Raw genomic sequence first — 16,136 nt, 5'->3', positions numbered from 1 at the left:
TGGATTCCACATCTCCTGGACCCCATGTCTTCTCTATTAGATTACTTCCCTGTTAAAATGGAATGAGTGAAACTTCTGGGAATGAGTGTGTGGGAGGTCAGTTATGTTGAAACTTTAGGTGTCTTAACAGGTATTTTGGCTTGGTATATAAAATTCTTGGTAGGAAACCAAACTCAGGATTTTGAAGGCATTGCTCTATTCTAATTAAAAGTGTTGCCACAATGTCTGATGTAGTTTTACTTTCTGATTTATTTTGTTTTCTTTTGTTCTTTGGATCTCTGTCTCTGCTGTAAAAATGTGTGGTACTGTGTTTTGGTAGACTGGCGAGCTGGGAAATACTAAGTTCTTGACACCACCCTCCCATCCTCCACATAGACACATGCGCATTGTCTATGATCTGGAACTCCCGTGAAATGTTAGAGCTGCTGTATTGAGCCTCTGGCCTTACTTCTTTTTCTTTCTGGGAGAGGTTGTAACAGTTTTCAAATCTTGCTGTTGCATTATATTTTTAGCTAACATGAAATTACCTGCCTGTACTTAGCTCTGTACTTTACTGTTGCCTTCAGTTCCTGAGCCTGCTTGAATTCTGTAGGGTCCATCACTTACTCAGCAGTGATGGTCCTGTGACTATCTGCTAAGGTACGTACCAACCACTCTCTCCTTCCTATATTCAATACATTTGCTGAAATCTTGCTCAGTATTGTTACCTCTTATGTTTATTATTATGGCTTTATAACTTTTATTCTGCCTTTTTTACTGGATTTTTGGGAGGAAGAGGTAAGCAAGTATTATATATTAAATTTATAGATGGGTGCCTTTTCATGGAATTGATGGGTAGTTGCTAGGCAGGATAACTGGGAATTCAATGTGAAAGTGCTTGAGTTTTCTTCAGAACAGTAAAATGGTGTATGATAGACCAATTTATTCCTTGATACTGGTTAAACTTGCTGGCATACAGGAATTTAAAATGGTCCCTTCCTAGTAAGTTCTTTGAGGTTTAGTCATTCATTTTGAATCAGTTGGCATCTTCGACTGAAGTCTTTGATAGCATATGCTTTAATTTCCTGGGAATGAGATATAATATTTGAAAGAAAAGGTAAGAAATAGTTGAAAACATCCCCAAATTGATCAATTCTGAGAATACCTGTTTTCTTGTGACTCCAAACTCTAAAGGATGTGACCTTTTAGATACATAGCAGATAAAATGAAGTAGGTTGTCTTGCTTTGCTCTTAAGTGGTTCTCCAGAAGTCTACCTGGTCACACATCATAAAAAAAACCTCTTCCCCCCTCTCTGTTGTAAAATATAGTTGAATCCAGACATTGGTGTGAGGAATTGTTAATTTCCATTTTCCTCATCCTTGAGGGCAAAAGGGGGTGACTAATACTTCAAGGGTTAGCTTTATAGGAGAGAGAAAAACATAGTGTTCAAAAGGAGGCTTTTTTTTTTTAAAGAATAGATAGTTTAAAATAGATCAGGTAGTTGGGAGATTAAAGCTGAACATGATGATTAAAATAGCAAACATTCTTATTTTTTCAAGAAATTTTGCATAACTTTTAATGCATTATGTGTTTAGGAGAAAACAGTTACTAGTTAACAGTCTTTCTTCATGAATTGGTCCTCAGTTATAGATGAAGCTTTAGAAGATGACATTCCTTTTCCCCCAAAGGAGAGTGAGGTACATACTAGATATAGATGTAGAAGAAATTTTGTAGAGCAAACACTTTCTAATCAATGTGCTCAAGGATGAGTTAATGTCTGTCTCAGTTCAGTTAGTTCAGTTGCTCAGTTGTGTCCAACTCTTTGCGACCCCATGGACTGCAGCACACTAGGCTTCTCTGTCCATCACCAACTCCTGGAGCTTACTCAAACTAATGTACATCGAGTCAGTGATGCCATCCAACCATCTCATCCTCTGTCGTCCCCTTCTCCTCCTGCCTTCAATCTTTCCCAGCATCATGGTCTTTTCCAATGAGTCAGTTCTTCGCATCAAGTGGCCAAAGTATTGGAGCTTCAGCTTCAGCATCAGTCCTTCCAGTGAATATTCAGGACTGATTTCTTTTAGGATTGACTGGCTTGATCTCCTGGCAGTCCAAGGGACTCTCAATAGCTTTTTCCAACACCACAGTTCAAAAGCATCAATTCTTTGGTGCTCAGCTTTCTTTATGGTTCAGCTCTCATATCCATACGTGACTGACAGAAAAACCATAGCTTTGTCGGCAAAGTAATGTCTGTCTAGTCATGGCAATAGAGAGTAGGATTATAAAGGGTTACATATCCATTTACCACTTAATCATTAGCATCCTGCCCGGATAGTCAGTCTGGGGCTGTGGGCCTGTGGGATTGTCTCACCACAGCTTCTTTTCTGTACACCAGAGGGCACATGCTCCTTGACATGTGAGAGGGAACCACATCAGAGGCTGACATTCCTGAGAAAGGAGGGTGTGTTAAAAACTCACAGAATAAAGCCTTTGAAAAGGAAAGTTGATGAGATGAAGTGCTTCCACCACCGGCAGTGGGGACAGTGGGTCAGTAGCCATATAATCTCCCACGCACCATCCCCTTTTGTAACTGCTGGAAGCCCTGGAGTCCTCTGACCTGCTCTCATCCTAGTTACATTTGTCACGACCTTTTTCTCTTCCTGTTGACTGTCGTCCTCTGATTGGTCTGGAGTCTTGTGTGGTTAGCTGTCAGTGGCAGCTCCAGCCTGCTTCCCCATATTTATACATGGGAGCTCCCTGTGGCAGAATGCAGGAGCTGTGTCAGGTTCCATATCAGCCAAATAAGGAAATAAATCTCCATCCAGTAAGAACCTCATCAGTTACCAATTAAATCAAGGCATGGTAGGGTTTTTTTTTTCTTTTTAAAGCATAGTTTCAGTAATATATTTATTTAAACCTTAGACATTATCGAAAAAAATCAATATTTGAAATCTTAACTGCTTGGCTAAATTAACACTGGATATAGACCAACAGTTTCATGCTGGGGTTTATGGGCCTTCTAGGAGAACCCGTGTGCTGAAGGAAGGCAAAGAACTACAGAATTTCTAGAAAGTCTTATAGTTGCTTCTGAATATTTCTCCCCCCTGGCAACCCAGCAGTCAAAGCTCACGTTTTTGTAAGTAATTTGCATGCTGTTACTCTCAAGAGACTGAATTCTGATTCTTGAAGTTGGGATGTTTTTTGTTGCATGTGCTGTGTGCTTTCTAACTTGTGATAGAAATGATTTAGACTTGATTTTTAAAATTACTTTCTGAATGTGAAGAGGCACTGACTCTGAAATGGAATTAAAGAACAAATTACCATGACTCACTTAATAAAGCTTCTATTAGCTTTGAATTAAGCTCTATTATAACAATTCTGATTTTGTAGCAAGCAATACCCGTGTGAGTTATTTCTGTGGTATGATACCAAGCACCTTTGGGAAAAAGTAAAGACAAAGCAAACTTTCATAGACAATTATGTTGGTCAGAATGTTTATTAGTAGGCAATCAAAGAATTCTTAAAAAACAAAAAGAACCAGCTGTTAGCATTGATCTAAACAGGAGAAAAATGAAATTACTTACATGTTTGAGCTAAAAGTATTAATATTAGAAAGGTTCCGGGAAACAGGTGCAGCTTTGCAGATTTGCACAGTGCGATCAAGAAGGAGGGTCAAGTTAGAGAAGCGCAGCATTTAGTAACACTCTGGCTTTTCCAGCCGTGCTGGTTGTTCTCAGATGCCCCTCATAAGGAGATGCCAAAGATAGCAACAACTGGGTGTCAAACAGCTGTGGGTCCTGGTCTGAGGGCCATGTGATCTTGTATCCATTTACTCATAGGGTCGTTTGCTGACTCTTAGCGGCCACGAACCACCCCCCACACACACTTGGTTTTCTCACTGGCTCTTTATTTGCCATTTGCATGTTGCACTTAATTTAAAAATGCATTGAAATAGCATCTATAGTATTTATATTGTGACTTTACCCAAATGAAGATTATTACTTTCAGAGCACTTTCCATTCTAAGTTGTTTGTTATCTTAGTGCTTTTGGATTTGATGTTGCATTGAATTAGCTAAGTTGACAGCAAGGCTAGTAATTTGGAGATTTTATTAGCTGCATGGCTCTTAAGTCAGTTTTTGTAGCTATGATTTTCTAGCTAGTCTTTTACTTTGCAAATGCTGATTAAGCCTCAGTATGAGATTTAAGCAATGGCAGTTACATTCCTAAAGGGGAAGCTAAGGCTCAAGGATGGCAAGTCAGATCCAAAAATGAAGCACGTGTCAGCTACCAAGCCTAAAATAGAAGCTGTGTTTAAATGATGATCCTGTGATGTGACACAACCTTTATGCCTCATCCAATGTTAGTGTTTGGGATAGCAAAGTATAAAGTGATGATAAAATATAAAACACTTTTAAAAGAGTAGTTTAGAAATCTGTAACCATGCATCAGTCAACACTTTTGGTTTTATCTGTGAAAGAATAAGATTTGATTATCTCTTAGGCCCTTCTGCTCTATATGCTGTCTCTTTTTTTATTTCTGGTCACTCAGAGTCATTCCCTTCAGAATGCTCCATGAAGTATATTTGGAATTCAGTATATCTAAAGTGCTTCAGTAGTATCTTATCTAAAATACTCAGGGAGTTAGTTGTTTTTGTTAATTAAAATTTCAGAATAACTGAAATGCCCTTTTAGTTTTAGACTTTAAAAAAATTTTAACTAGTCCATAACTTTACAAGCTCACTGCTTTTCTTACCTAGGGTTCTGGTGGCATGTTTTTTTTTTACAAGTACTAATAGGTTTTTAGGTATTGCTAGGAAATTAATGGGTTTTAATGTTTTTAGAATGCAGTTTAATCTGTTTATTAAATGATTGATTACCATTTACCATTTCTGAGTTTGGTTTCTCCTAACTCTAATCATATTTCTCTTTATTCGGTAGCTGGGTATTGAAGGAAATTTTTAAAATGTTAAGAGGAAGTCAACAGTGTGTTGCCATATATAGGCAGACATGAAGCTTATTACATTGCTTTTACTAAAGTTCAGATAGATATGAGGATTTTTAACCTTGGTTTTATGTTAGTGTTCTTATTAACAGCTTCAAATTCTTTTGGAAATAGTGAGATTTAAATCCTAGATAAAATATTTTAGGTATTGGCTTCTAAACTTGGCACTGGATATTTGAAGAATAGAATGGGTATTTACCCTACAGAGTGTTCAGTCAGTTGAGGAAATCAAAGAAGTAAGCAAATAAATGTGATGAAATAGTACAGATGTTATGATGGAAGAATGCACAGCATCCAGCAAGGGCACAAAGAAAAGACAGGTTGGAGGTGAGGTTTGAGCTGAGTCTTCACAAAGGATTGGAGAAGAAAGGTCACACAGGGAAGGGGCAGTGATCTCAGAAGTAAGAGGCCTGCTTCCAGCTCTGCACCTAGCTAATGTGTGATCTTGGGCATTTGCCTTCTAAACTTCAGTTTCCTCATTTGTGGAAAGAAAAAGGGCTAAATGAGAGCATGTCTAAAATCCTTTCTCAATCAAAAAATCACACATCATTATTAGACTCATTTTATGAAAAGAGGTGACTGTGAAAGAGAAAGCTTTGATAGCACTTGGAATTTGTCTTCCTAGAACCTTCTTTTCATGTAATTAAAATGCCACAAGTTCTCTGTCGTGCTAGAGAGACAACTTAAAAAGAGAACTTTTCAATCTGTTCTAATTTTTTCAGTGTAGCTCGAACTTATGCTGTCATTAGAGAATATTACCTTAAATGTAAACCACAATTTCAGAATTACTACATAAGTGGCCAAAATCTAAAGGAGCTCGGGGGAGGAGACCTCAGAGGTCCTGAAGTTTAGCCTCCAACAGCTGCAGGATTTCTCTCTGTATCATCTCCGTTTGCTAAGATTTTGCCTTGAGGTCTCAGAGCCAGTCTGTAAACACTAAACTTTTAGCATACTGAGGGGGAATATAAAAAGTATAGTTTTGTATTAAAAGCCTATTCTATTAGAATAGTTCACAATATTTTCTTCTTCTCTTAGAATCTTAATAGCCACAGGCTTGCTTGGCATAATTTTATCTTTTTATGTGTTTAAATATAGTCTTCTTGCACAAAGGATTTGAGAAGTCTCACCAGAATATGAAAATTTAAAAATCAATTACAAAATTAAAAAATAAAAAAGAGACCCAGGGAAAATATAGACAAAATTGAGAAATCTGAGCAGGAGGAAGGAGCATGTTCTGATAAGCAGGGTATTCTAGTGTTAAAATTGTGCCACATACTTGACTCTGAGCTCCCTGGTAAGCAAAGCAAAAAGAAAAGTTACAGTGTCATCCCCCAAAGGAAAAGCTAACTTCTAGCCCTCCTTCATCTGGCAGTCATATGTGTGGGTGGCTCTTCACGTGCCGGCCCAGCTTCCTGTGGGCTGTGACGTGAAGGCCAGCTCCCCAGCCCAGCCTCTCTGGTTTAACGGCAGTGTTTTCTTCCAGGGACAATGAAACGTTCTTCCCAGGACAGCGGCTCTCGCAGCATTCCTGAAGATAGAAAGCTTTATGTTGTGGATTCCATAAATGATCTGAACAAACTAAACCTCTGTCCTCCCGGATCACAGCAGCTGTTCCGTACGTGTGCTCTCCCAGGCTTGGCGGCCAGTCCTGGCTTCTAGGTCACCTAAAAATAGCCAGCACTGAGCTGGGCCTGTGGGTCTGGTGGGGGCTGGGTGGGCATTAGACTTGCTATTTAGTGTTAGGCAAGATTTGCTTTTGCTCTCTGAATACTTGCTGGGCTTATGGGCTTTCCTGGCTCTTAAGCAGGATTCGAACTCATCTTCAAAAGTTCTGAGAAGTTTCCTGAGGAGTTCCTCTCCCTGGAAAGGAGTGGAGGCTGTGAGATGGCCTCCCAGAGGCTAATTCATGCCTCTTGGCATCTTCTGTGCCTTCTGGTGACCACAGCCAAGTCACTGAGTGCGCCCACTTTCCTAGACAGGTCTGACTTCATAGCAGATTGCTGAGAAAATGTTCCACACGTTTATCTAGTGTAACAAAGATCATTCATGTTCTGTTGGGCAGAAAAGTCATCTTCATCTTTTTAAATTTACAAATCTCTTCAATAAACACATTAGAAAGAAGAGGGGGGAAAGAAAATAAAAATATGCTAAATACTAAATGCTACATGTGTATCTTGTCCCCTAAATATTATAAATGAGTTCTGTCAGGTTATTTGAGCCCCATCTTTTCTAGTTTAAATGCTGACCTTCCAACTCGGGATAAATGTCCACTTGTTGATGTTTCACATGTACTTGAAACTCGTACTGCCCCAATTTTATGTCTATTATTTCTCTTCTGTATCCTTTTTGAATGCTCGTTTTTCTCTTTCATTCATTCAGAATTTCACCGGTTTTTACTATAGTAGGTCTTAATAAAGGTTGGTGTTTGAGTGCCAGCTTATGCCTCGGCTGTGATTAGGAAGGAAAAGCTGTGGAGGGTGTGAGGCAGGATGTCTTTATAAAGCATGGGACCTCTGCCCCCATCTCTCCGTAATCAAGTAGCAGAGGGTGTGGGACTGATACACAGTAGGAGAAAATACAAAAGGTAATTCAAAGATCTCCATGATCCCAAATTTCTACATTTATTTTTCAATTTAATTTGGGTGTTATTAAGCAAATAGGCCTTACAAAGCAGCAACTAAATGCAGACAGTTCATGGTTTGGGTGAGCCAAGCACAGTTGCATTCTCAATTCAACGGCAAAGCATTTAAGAGAATCTTGCTTTCAGAGCATGTCCATCCTGAAAACAACTTTAAGAAAACAAGTACATGAGGCTCATTTTGATGTTGTGTAAATAGATGTAGGAATAACTGGTTATTTTTATAGGAAATAAAGTTTTCTGAAAGATATCTCAGAATGCTCAGACTTTCACTCAGAGTACGTGGCCCACAGCCAGCTGTGTTGTATTCTTGGGTCACTTTGGGGAAAAGGGCAATAGAGCCTCTGTCACTCCGAATCCTTAACTTCTTTACACCACTACACCCCCACCCTGTGCAAAAGAAAAATCCATGTCCGGCTCCATCAGTGTTTACATGATCATCAACGAATTTTCCAAACAGGGGTTATAGAGACAGCCTGACCAGGCTTGTTCTTTGAATATGCTAATATTAAAGAAGGTGAAAAATTCTCAAAGAGCACTAGTGCAAAGACATTTCTAAAGCATAAGTCTCTTTTCAGAGTGATCAGAGGGAAAACGGATGTATCCCTTACTCACATCTTTTTTTTTTTTTTTCTCTTTTAATTTTATTGGAGTATAGTTGATTTGCAATGTGGTATCATCTTACATCTCTAATACTGGGGGACTGTTCAGTTCACTGATAGCCTGTATGCTGAGGAGTCCTGTTTTTTTGTTGTTGTTGTTATTTGTTTCACATCAGCTCTAGAGGAGAAACTCCAGGACGTCAGCACTGATTCAGGAAATGGAAGCCACAGTCTGTTTTTGGTGGGGCTGATCATTGTGCTGATTATCAGCCTGGCACTGGTTTCGTTTGTGATATTTCTGATAGGTAGGTACCATTGACACTCTTTTCATCACTGCTTTGCCCTTACTTGACAGCTGGTTGTTTAGCTTTACTTCCATAAGGAGGCAGTGCTTCCTGGCACCCAGTACTGCCGCTGAAGGATGAGAGGGCATGAATGCCCAGGGCACCCTGCTGCTCTGGGTGGGTCACTGGGGCACACAGAAACCCGCCGTGCCAGAAGTTCACAGACTTGGATGTTGTTTCTGTACCACTTTAATTTCTCACCCAGAGTCCCTAGCTGCTAATGGTAGGCAGCTTATCCTAGTTAATTCTGGGTTTTCTTAATCCAACACACAGTTTCTCCATGAATTAGGCCTGTAACTTTCAGCCACCCTTCCAGTTTTCCTCACTTCCTTGAAATCGGTTAGAAGCACCAGCTGGGCTTGTGCAAGGGCCCAGAGGCAGGGCTGGGATGTGAGGCGATCGCTTGTCTATTGCATGACACTGTCTGGGCTGGTGTCCCGCCTGGCCTTGTCCTGGGCCCTGCATGTCCGCCCTTGAGTGGTGGCCCACGCTTTCCCACACAGCTCCTCAGCCAGGAGATCCCCCGAAGTCTCAGTGCCACGTTCTTCTCTGCCTCAGGTTGGGGAGGGGTGCTGTCCGCTAAATGCTGTCCTCTCTTCATGCGTGTTGCCCCTTCAGGGGAGCCCCCCGTGTTCTCTCTGAGCAGTCCCCTGGAGACCACCATCTGGAGTTCCTTCAGTTCTCTCCCACACCCACTAAGAGTGGAAGAGCCTGAGAAGAGGGAGTCATCCTTGATACCCTTTTGTCTGCATCCACCACAGTCATTTCTTCTGCCCTGAAGGCCTTCACAAAGCCTAAATGAGAAGTGGATTCCATGTGTTTGAAATGCCTCTAATTCAAGTTCACTCAGGATTAGTCGAAGTAGCAGTGGTGGTGATGGGAGGTGGCAGAGGGCATGACTCTCACAGCTTTTAACCCCTTTTCCTCCCCAAAACTTCATCTCCCATCCAGCTTAAAGCTCTATCTCTGGTCTAGGTTTCAGAGCTGGCGTGAAGGGGTGATGTAATTTAATTGCTTCTCTGTCACCTTGCTAGTGCCCTTTTGCACTTAGGAAGCTACAGTGTGAACTATCCTGACAATAACCTGCCCTTGGATCTGATTACTCTATGGAGGTGGGTTGTCGCTGAACCTGCTGGGCTGGAAAGAAGGTGTGGATTACTCTTCAGAAATGTTATACCACAAAAGTAGATGCTGCAAATATCATCCTGCCTCACTGTCTGGGGAAATGACTGAGTTAAAGTATTGGGATGTTTTAGGTATGTCTGCTATACAGGGAAGCAGCCCAGAGGGACTACTCTCTTTTGTGGGAGAAGACTAAGGGTAATGATAATTAAAAATGTGACGTATTGGGTTCTCACTCTCTCCCAGGCAGCATGGTAAACATTCATGTCTGCTCACTACCTCATAACAATTCTATTGTGTGGGACCTGCTGTTATTCTGGTTTTATCAATGCTGAAACTAAAGCTTAGAGAGATTAATTACTGTGCTGAAGGTCCACAGACAAGGGTGCCTAATCAGGGCTCAGAGACACCCCTGCCTGACATCAAATACCATGTTCTTTATTACCATCTTATACCCTCTTCTATGAATAGGATTTATTTTATGTTTGCTTCTATGGGTTTATATTGAGGGCAAAGTCATATCAAGAAACAGAAAGAAGATGTGAATAAAGAAGAATGTCTTTTTATTGGACAATTACTCTGTGCCAGATGCATTAAATTCATTATCTCAAATCTTTACCCTTCAAGGTAGTGTCTAATATTTCTATTTTACTGATGAAAGGTGAAAGCCCAGAGAGTTTAACTCTCCCTGTTTATTCAGCTAATCCAAGGCAGGACTGGGATTCATACTCTGGCCCATCTGCCTCGAGAACTCCTGGCACTCCACTGCCTTTTGTAGTAATAATAAGAGGCTCCCGATGGTTTGCAGATAAACTTTAGCCCAACCTAAGACCAGAGTTGGCATGTGCTTGCATGCTTAGTCACTCAGTTGTGTCTGACACTTTGCGACCTCATGGACTGTAGTCTGCCAGGCTCCTCTGTCCATGGGGATTCTCCAGGCAAGAACACTGGAGTGGGTTGTCATGCTCTCCTCCAGGGGATCTTCCCAACCCAGAGATCAAACCCAGGTCTCCCGCACTGCAGGTGGATTCTTTACCATCTGAGCCAACAGAGAAGCCCTGTTGGCACAGGCCTTTGTAAATGAACTTGGCCTGTGCTCATCTTTGAAGAGGAAACCGTTCTGCTCTCACTGGGATTTGGTGCAGATTTGTAGCATTTTAACTGAAGCGTAAGAACTTATATCTGGCATTTTTATGCAAGAGAAATTGGCTATTTTACACTGATTACATTGATTAAACTATTGGGCATTGTGTTTTTGTCACAATCTCTGTTCTAAAGAGGAATACCGGACAGTGAGGGTAGATTACCCAGGATGCCAACCTGCCTCTGTAGGTTTACAGGGGCCAAGCAATGTTAGATACTAGGTATGTGGGATGTGATTAAGTATTGCCTTCATTTAAAAAAGGGTTCTATGGTCTAGTGAGTTTGAGAATTTCTAGGTTAGTAATACCCAAGGTATTTTATTTTACTTTTTGTGAATTTCCAAAATGCAAGTCAGCATATGATTTTTCTGTAATGTTTTTGCATATAGAATCCTTTTTCTCTTTTGGAATTTAATTTGGATCTACCATATTGTGGAACAGACTTAATCCAACATGCCTGCTACTTCCTTTTGTGTTTGACTTATGTGGAAGTTTCCAGAGAGAGGAAAGGATGTCGCATGTTGTGGATTTACTTGTTTCACACTTTTCTCCAGAAACAAGTGGTATTTCTTCTGTCTGGCTCTGCACCAACACACTCATGTTCTAGACCACAGTTCATCCAAACATAATTTTCAGACACAAAGGGGAGGCAGCTTCTGGGCAACAGTTTGTCCCAAGGCTGGAAGTGGCAGTTCTGATACCTTCCCACATTAGTTTTTGGGTAAACTTGGTGGTGTGTCAGCACCTTCATTAGTTTCTGAAAGCTATCTTGGAAAACACTTGCTTGAAATGGAAATGATAAGGAGTCCACGTATTAAATACTGATTTTGTGCTGCCTTTCTTGGAAATTTTAACTGCCAAGTAGGCCTCAGAGTGTTCCACTCCCTGGCTTACTCAATACCCAGGGGTTCTATTTATTTTGGAAATATGGTCTGTCTGCTCTCAGAGTGGCTGGGGAGAATTATTATTATACATTTATTATGGACTGGTAATTTAGAACCAGGAGACCTATGAGTTGGAACCCAAAATATCTCATCTCCAAAATGATGAGTGAAAAACCTTTGCTGAGAATGGGTCTCAGAATGAGACAACATGACAATCACTTCTCCGGGGATAATCAGACACTGGCAGTTTTCCTGTGGTTGTTCATGCAATGTCTTTCTCAGCCAAAATCTGAGCAGAGCTGCCAAAGGTAGTCAAGTCTGGCACAAAAGGGTTGTAAAAAGAATTCACTTCATAGGAAACTTCAGCAGTTTCTCTCCCAGGCCTCTGGGCTGTGTGGGCTATTGGAGCAGAGGATTTGCCAAGAGGGCATCTCAACTCCCAGCTGAGCACCCCCATGGGCTCTGATGAGTCACGATGGAACACTCTGGAAACCAGCATAACGTTGTCTATTTTTCACTTTTAAGTTCAAACCGGCAACAAGATGGAAGATGTGTCAAGACGACTAGCAGCTGAAGGAAAGGACATAGACGATCTTAAGAAAATCAACAACATCATCGTAAAGCGACTCAACCAGCTGGACTCAGAACAGAACTAAAGAAGTGAATCGTCCAAGAGAAACTGCTAACACCTGAGCTGCTCACGGTCCAGGGAGAGTGTAGGGTTTAAGAACCACCAAGGGCATTTCTGTGGGTCTTGAAAGGCTGAGTTTCTATTACAGGGATGGGAGCAACTCCAAGGCAAGGGGGGCTGGGGGCAGCTGCCAGAAAGGGGCTCGTTTTGTGGGAGTGTCCTTCAGTTTTCACGGGATCAAGGGTGGCAGGCGTGGAGGAGAAACAACAGTAAACGAGAAAGGGAATTTGGCTCTGCATGTGCAGCTTCTTTTACCAAAGGAGATTTGTCACCAAAATAAGGTCACAGTGGCCAGTAAAGTTCATGGCCCCTGATGTATCTTTATGAACTCCCGGGAAAGCCTAAGGGATTTGTTGAATTGTTTGTATTCAAGGGAATCAGGTGATAATTCTTTTCAATAAAAGAGATTCTGCTCAGGTGATTATACTTGACTCTTACTTCTTCAGGGACGGGGGATGGATCGACTCAGAGCTATTTGCCTGTAGGTATTTGTTAATAGTGCTGCTGCTGCTAAGTCCCTTCAGTCATTTCCAACTCTGTGCGACCCCATAGACGGCAGCCCACCAGGCTCCCCCGTCCCTGGGATTCTCCAGGCAAGAACACTGGAGTGGGTTGCCATTTCCTTCTCCAATGCATGGAAGTGAAAAGTGAATGTGAAGTCGCTTAGTCGTGTCCGACTCTTCGCGACTCCATGGACTGCAGCCTACCAGGCTCCTCCGTCCATGGGAGTTTCCAGGCAAGAGTACTGGAGTGGGTACTTAAGTGCATATGATAGGGTGGGGACCGCAAGAGAGAAACTGAGTTATTCAAATAATGTTTATTGAGCTGTAGCTTTTTGCAAACCACTGTATTCTACAGAAGTTTACATTCAAGTGGGGAACAAAGGAGATATGTAGTTATATATAGATATATAAGCTTTTTGACTTTCCGACAGGAAAAATAATCCTTCAGTAACCCGCTGATTAGTTGTGCAAAAATCTGATAGGTTTATAGGTTATAGGTTTATTAAATTACAGTGAGAAATTGTATATTTGGAATATTTGGAACCTGCCTTGTTTCAGCACAAAAGGTAAGGCACAGAGTTTGTGAATTAGATATGTTGCAACATAAATGAGTTTAAAAGCACGAATCTTAGAAAATGTTTACTATAAATATATTGTGTAAGTTTGTTGTGTGAAATATATTATTGTTCTATTCTTTTGGGTTCATTAAAAACATTTGAGTTTATTCTAAAGTTATATACATACATAAAAACACATTTTGTAACAGTAAATAATTAATGAAATAAACACAAGATGTTTCATCTATTCATTTTTACACTCAACTTTATTAAAGTTAACTTTTTAATGTATTTATTTATTTTAATTAATTTATTTTTTATTGAAGGATAATTGCTTTACAATATTGTATTGGTTTCTGCCATACATTAACATGAATTAGCCATAGGTATATATATGTCCCCTCCCTCTTGAATCTCTCTCCCACTCAAAAACATTTGTACTGCATAGTTATTTTTTTAAAATTGACGTCATGCAGGATATTTTAAAACTCTGAAGTTTGTGTTTATTGGAAAATTATTATTGACCTGTTGATGTGGTATGGCAAAATTATTTGTCAAGATTTGTTGTAACATTGTTTCAGAGACCACAGATGAGCTGATGCAACAACTCTTTAAAAATAGCTATTTTTCTTTGAACTCATTTGTCCTTGTAATGCTTTTTTCCCCTTTTCTACCTATACAGTGGATATTTTGTGCTCAGTAATAAATGATCTTTATTGTAAGACATTTATGATTTTTATAATGTGAAGTAGTCTAGTGTCTGATGAATCATTTCATCCATCTTTTTTGATCCATCCTGTTGGATCTGCACTGTCCTGCCTGTATGGTATCTATGGAGCCATAGTCATCCACACAGCCTGGGGAACTCCAGGTATTTGGATTCACAGACTCACAACTTCTATTGATGGTGTTTTATGTTTTAAAATATTGCTGGCTACATGTAGTCTTCTTTGCAACACAAGGATTTAAATTTGCTATTAAAGCTATTATTGGAGCAACTGGAATAATCTGTATAGGGTCTGTAGGCTAGATAATGGTATTATATCTGTGTTAATTCCCCGATTTAATAATCATATCATGGCTATATGAGAATCTTTGTTTTTAGGAAACATACATGGATGCATTTAAGGATAAAGTGACATCATGTCTTTAATTCCAAAATGGTTTGGGAAATAAAAGTGTGTATGTGTGTGTGTGTGTGTGTGTGTGTGTATGTATGTATAAAGGCACTATGGTAAATGTTAACATTTGGAAAATTTTTATTTAATAAAATCATGCAGCAACCTAGATGTCCATTGACAGATGAATGGATAAAGAGGTCTTGTCATATATATAATGGAATATTACTTAGCCATAAAAACAAATGAATTTGCATCAGTTCCAGTGAGGTAGATAAAACTAGAGCTTGTTATACAGAGTGAAATTATACAGTTATACAGAAAGAGAAAAACAGATATCATGTAATAATGCATATATATGGAATATAGAAAAAATGGTATAATGAATCTATTTGTAGGTCAGCAATAGAGACACAAGGGCTTCCTGGTGACCCAGATGGCAAAGAATCTGCCTGCAATGCAGGACATCGGGGTTCAATCCCTGGGCCGGGAAGACCCCTTGGAGAAGGGAATGGCAACTCACTCCAGTATTCTTGCCTGGAGAGCTCCATGGACAGAGGAGCCTGGCAGGCTACAGTCCATGGGGTTGCAAAGAGTCAGACATGACTGAGTGACTAACACTTCCAATAGAGACACAAACATAGAGAGCAGACTTGTGGACATAGAGGGGGAAGGAGCAGGTGGGATGAATTGAGAGAATAGCTCTGAAACATATACCTTACCATACGTAAGATAGATAGCCAGTGGGAATTTGCTGTATGATGCAGGGAGCTCAACCAGGAGTTCTGTGACAACCTAAAGGGGTAGGATGGGGTGGGAGGTGGGAGGGAGATTCAAGAGGGAGGGAACATATGTATACCTATGGCTAATTCATGATCATGTATGGCAGAACCCAACACAACATTGTAAAGCAATTATCCTCCAATTAAAAATAAACTTTTTAAAAATCATGCATTTTTTTCCTTTAAAAAATAGCTTTAATGTATAATTGACATATTGTTTATATTTAAGGTCTATAATGATGTTTTGATCTATGTATACATTGTTAAATGATCACATAATTAAGCTAATTGACATATTCATCACCTCTACATAGTTGCTATTTGTATGAATGTATGTGCTGTGTATGGAAAAATCTAAGATCTATACTCCTAGAAAATTTCAAGTATACAATACAGTACTGCTAAACTGTTGTCACTATACCGAACATTAGGTCTTGAGAACTTGTTCATCTTGCATAACAGCCTTCATACCTTTTGGTTACAAGTAGTCTCTTGGCAGTCAGATATGGTGGTTGAGACACGGGCTGGGGAACCCAACTGTCTGATTTGTCCTGGTGCTACCATTTACTGTGGCTTTGGGGAAACTAACCTCTTTCCTCTTTTATCAGTAAAGTTGGATAATTATAAAATCTACTGTTACTATTGTGAGTCTTAAAAGAAATGATAAATGGCTTACAACAGTGTCAGAAACAAAGTACTCAATAAATGCTAGTTTTTATTGTAATTATTACTGTTAATGTTAACATCTTCCCTGGTGGCTCAGATGGTAAA

The 16,136-nt window shown here is 40.1% G+C and overlaps 1 protein-coding gene and 1 long non-coding RNA gene across 2 annotated transcripts; one reads left to right on the top strand and one right to left on the bottom strand.

Annotated features, from left to right (window-relative positions):
* Nucleotides 1-1,529: 1,529 nt before the first annotated feature.
* Nucleotides 1,530-3,650, bottom strand: LOC145524584 (uncharacterized). Its single transcript, XR_014067682.1, has 2 exons — nt 3,565-3,650; nt 1,530-2,737 (listed from the first exon to the last, which is right to left on the bottom strand). It is a non-coding gene; the product is annotated as an uncharacterized LOC145524584 (long non-coding RNA).
* LSMEM1 (leucine rich single-pass membrane protein 1) lies at nt 2,748-12,829 on the top strand. The gene is made up of 5 exons (XM_081537143.1): nt 2,748-2,842; nt 3,004-3,116; nt 6,466-6,597; nt 8,399-8,527; nt 12,240-12,829. The coding sequence occupies exons 3-5, from the start codon at nt 6,471-6,473 to the stop codon at nt 12,368-12,370; spliced, it is 387 nt and encodes a 128-aa protein (XP_081393269.1). The 5' UTR covers nt 2,748-2,842; nt 3,004-3,116; nt 6,466-6,470; the 3' UTR covers nt 12,371-12,829.
* Nucleotides 12,830-16,136: the final 3,307 nt, after the last annotated feature.

Source organism: Giraffa tippelskirchi, chromosome 10 (genome assembly GCF_054371585.1).
Source record: "Giraffa tippelskirchi isolate mGirTip1 chromosome 10, T2T-mGirTip1v1.2.pri, whole genome shotgun sequence".
In the NCBI taxonomy this organism is placed as follows: Eukaryota; Metazoa; Chordata; class Mammalia; order Artiodactyla; family Giraffidae; genus Giraffa; species Giraffa tippelskirchi.
The sequence above is the reverse complement of the archived record's forward strand: the minus strand, read 5'-3'. Positions and strand labels throughout refer to the sequence as shown.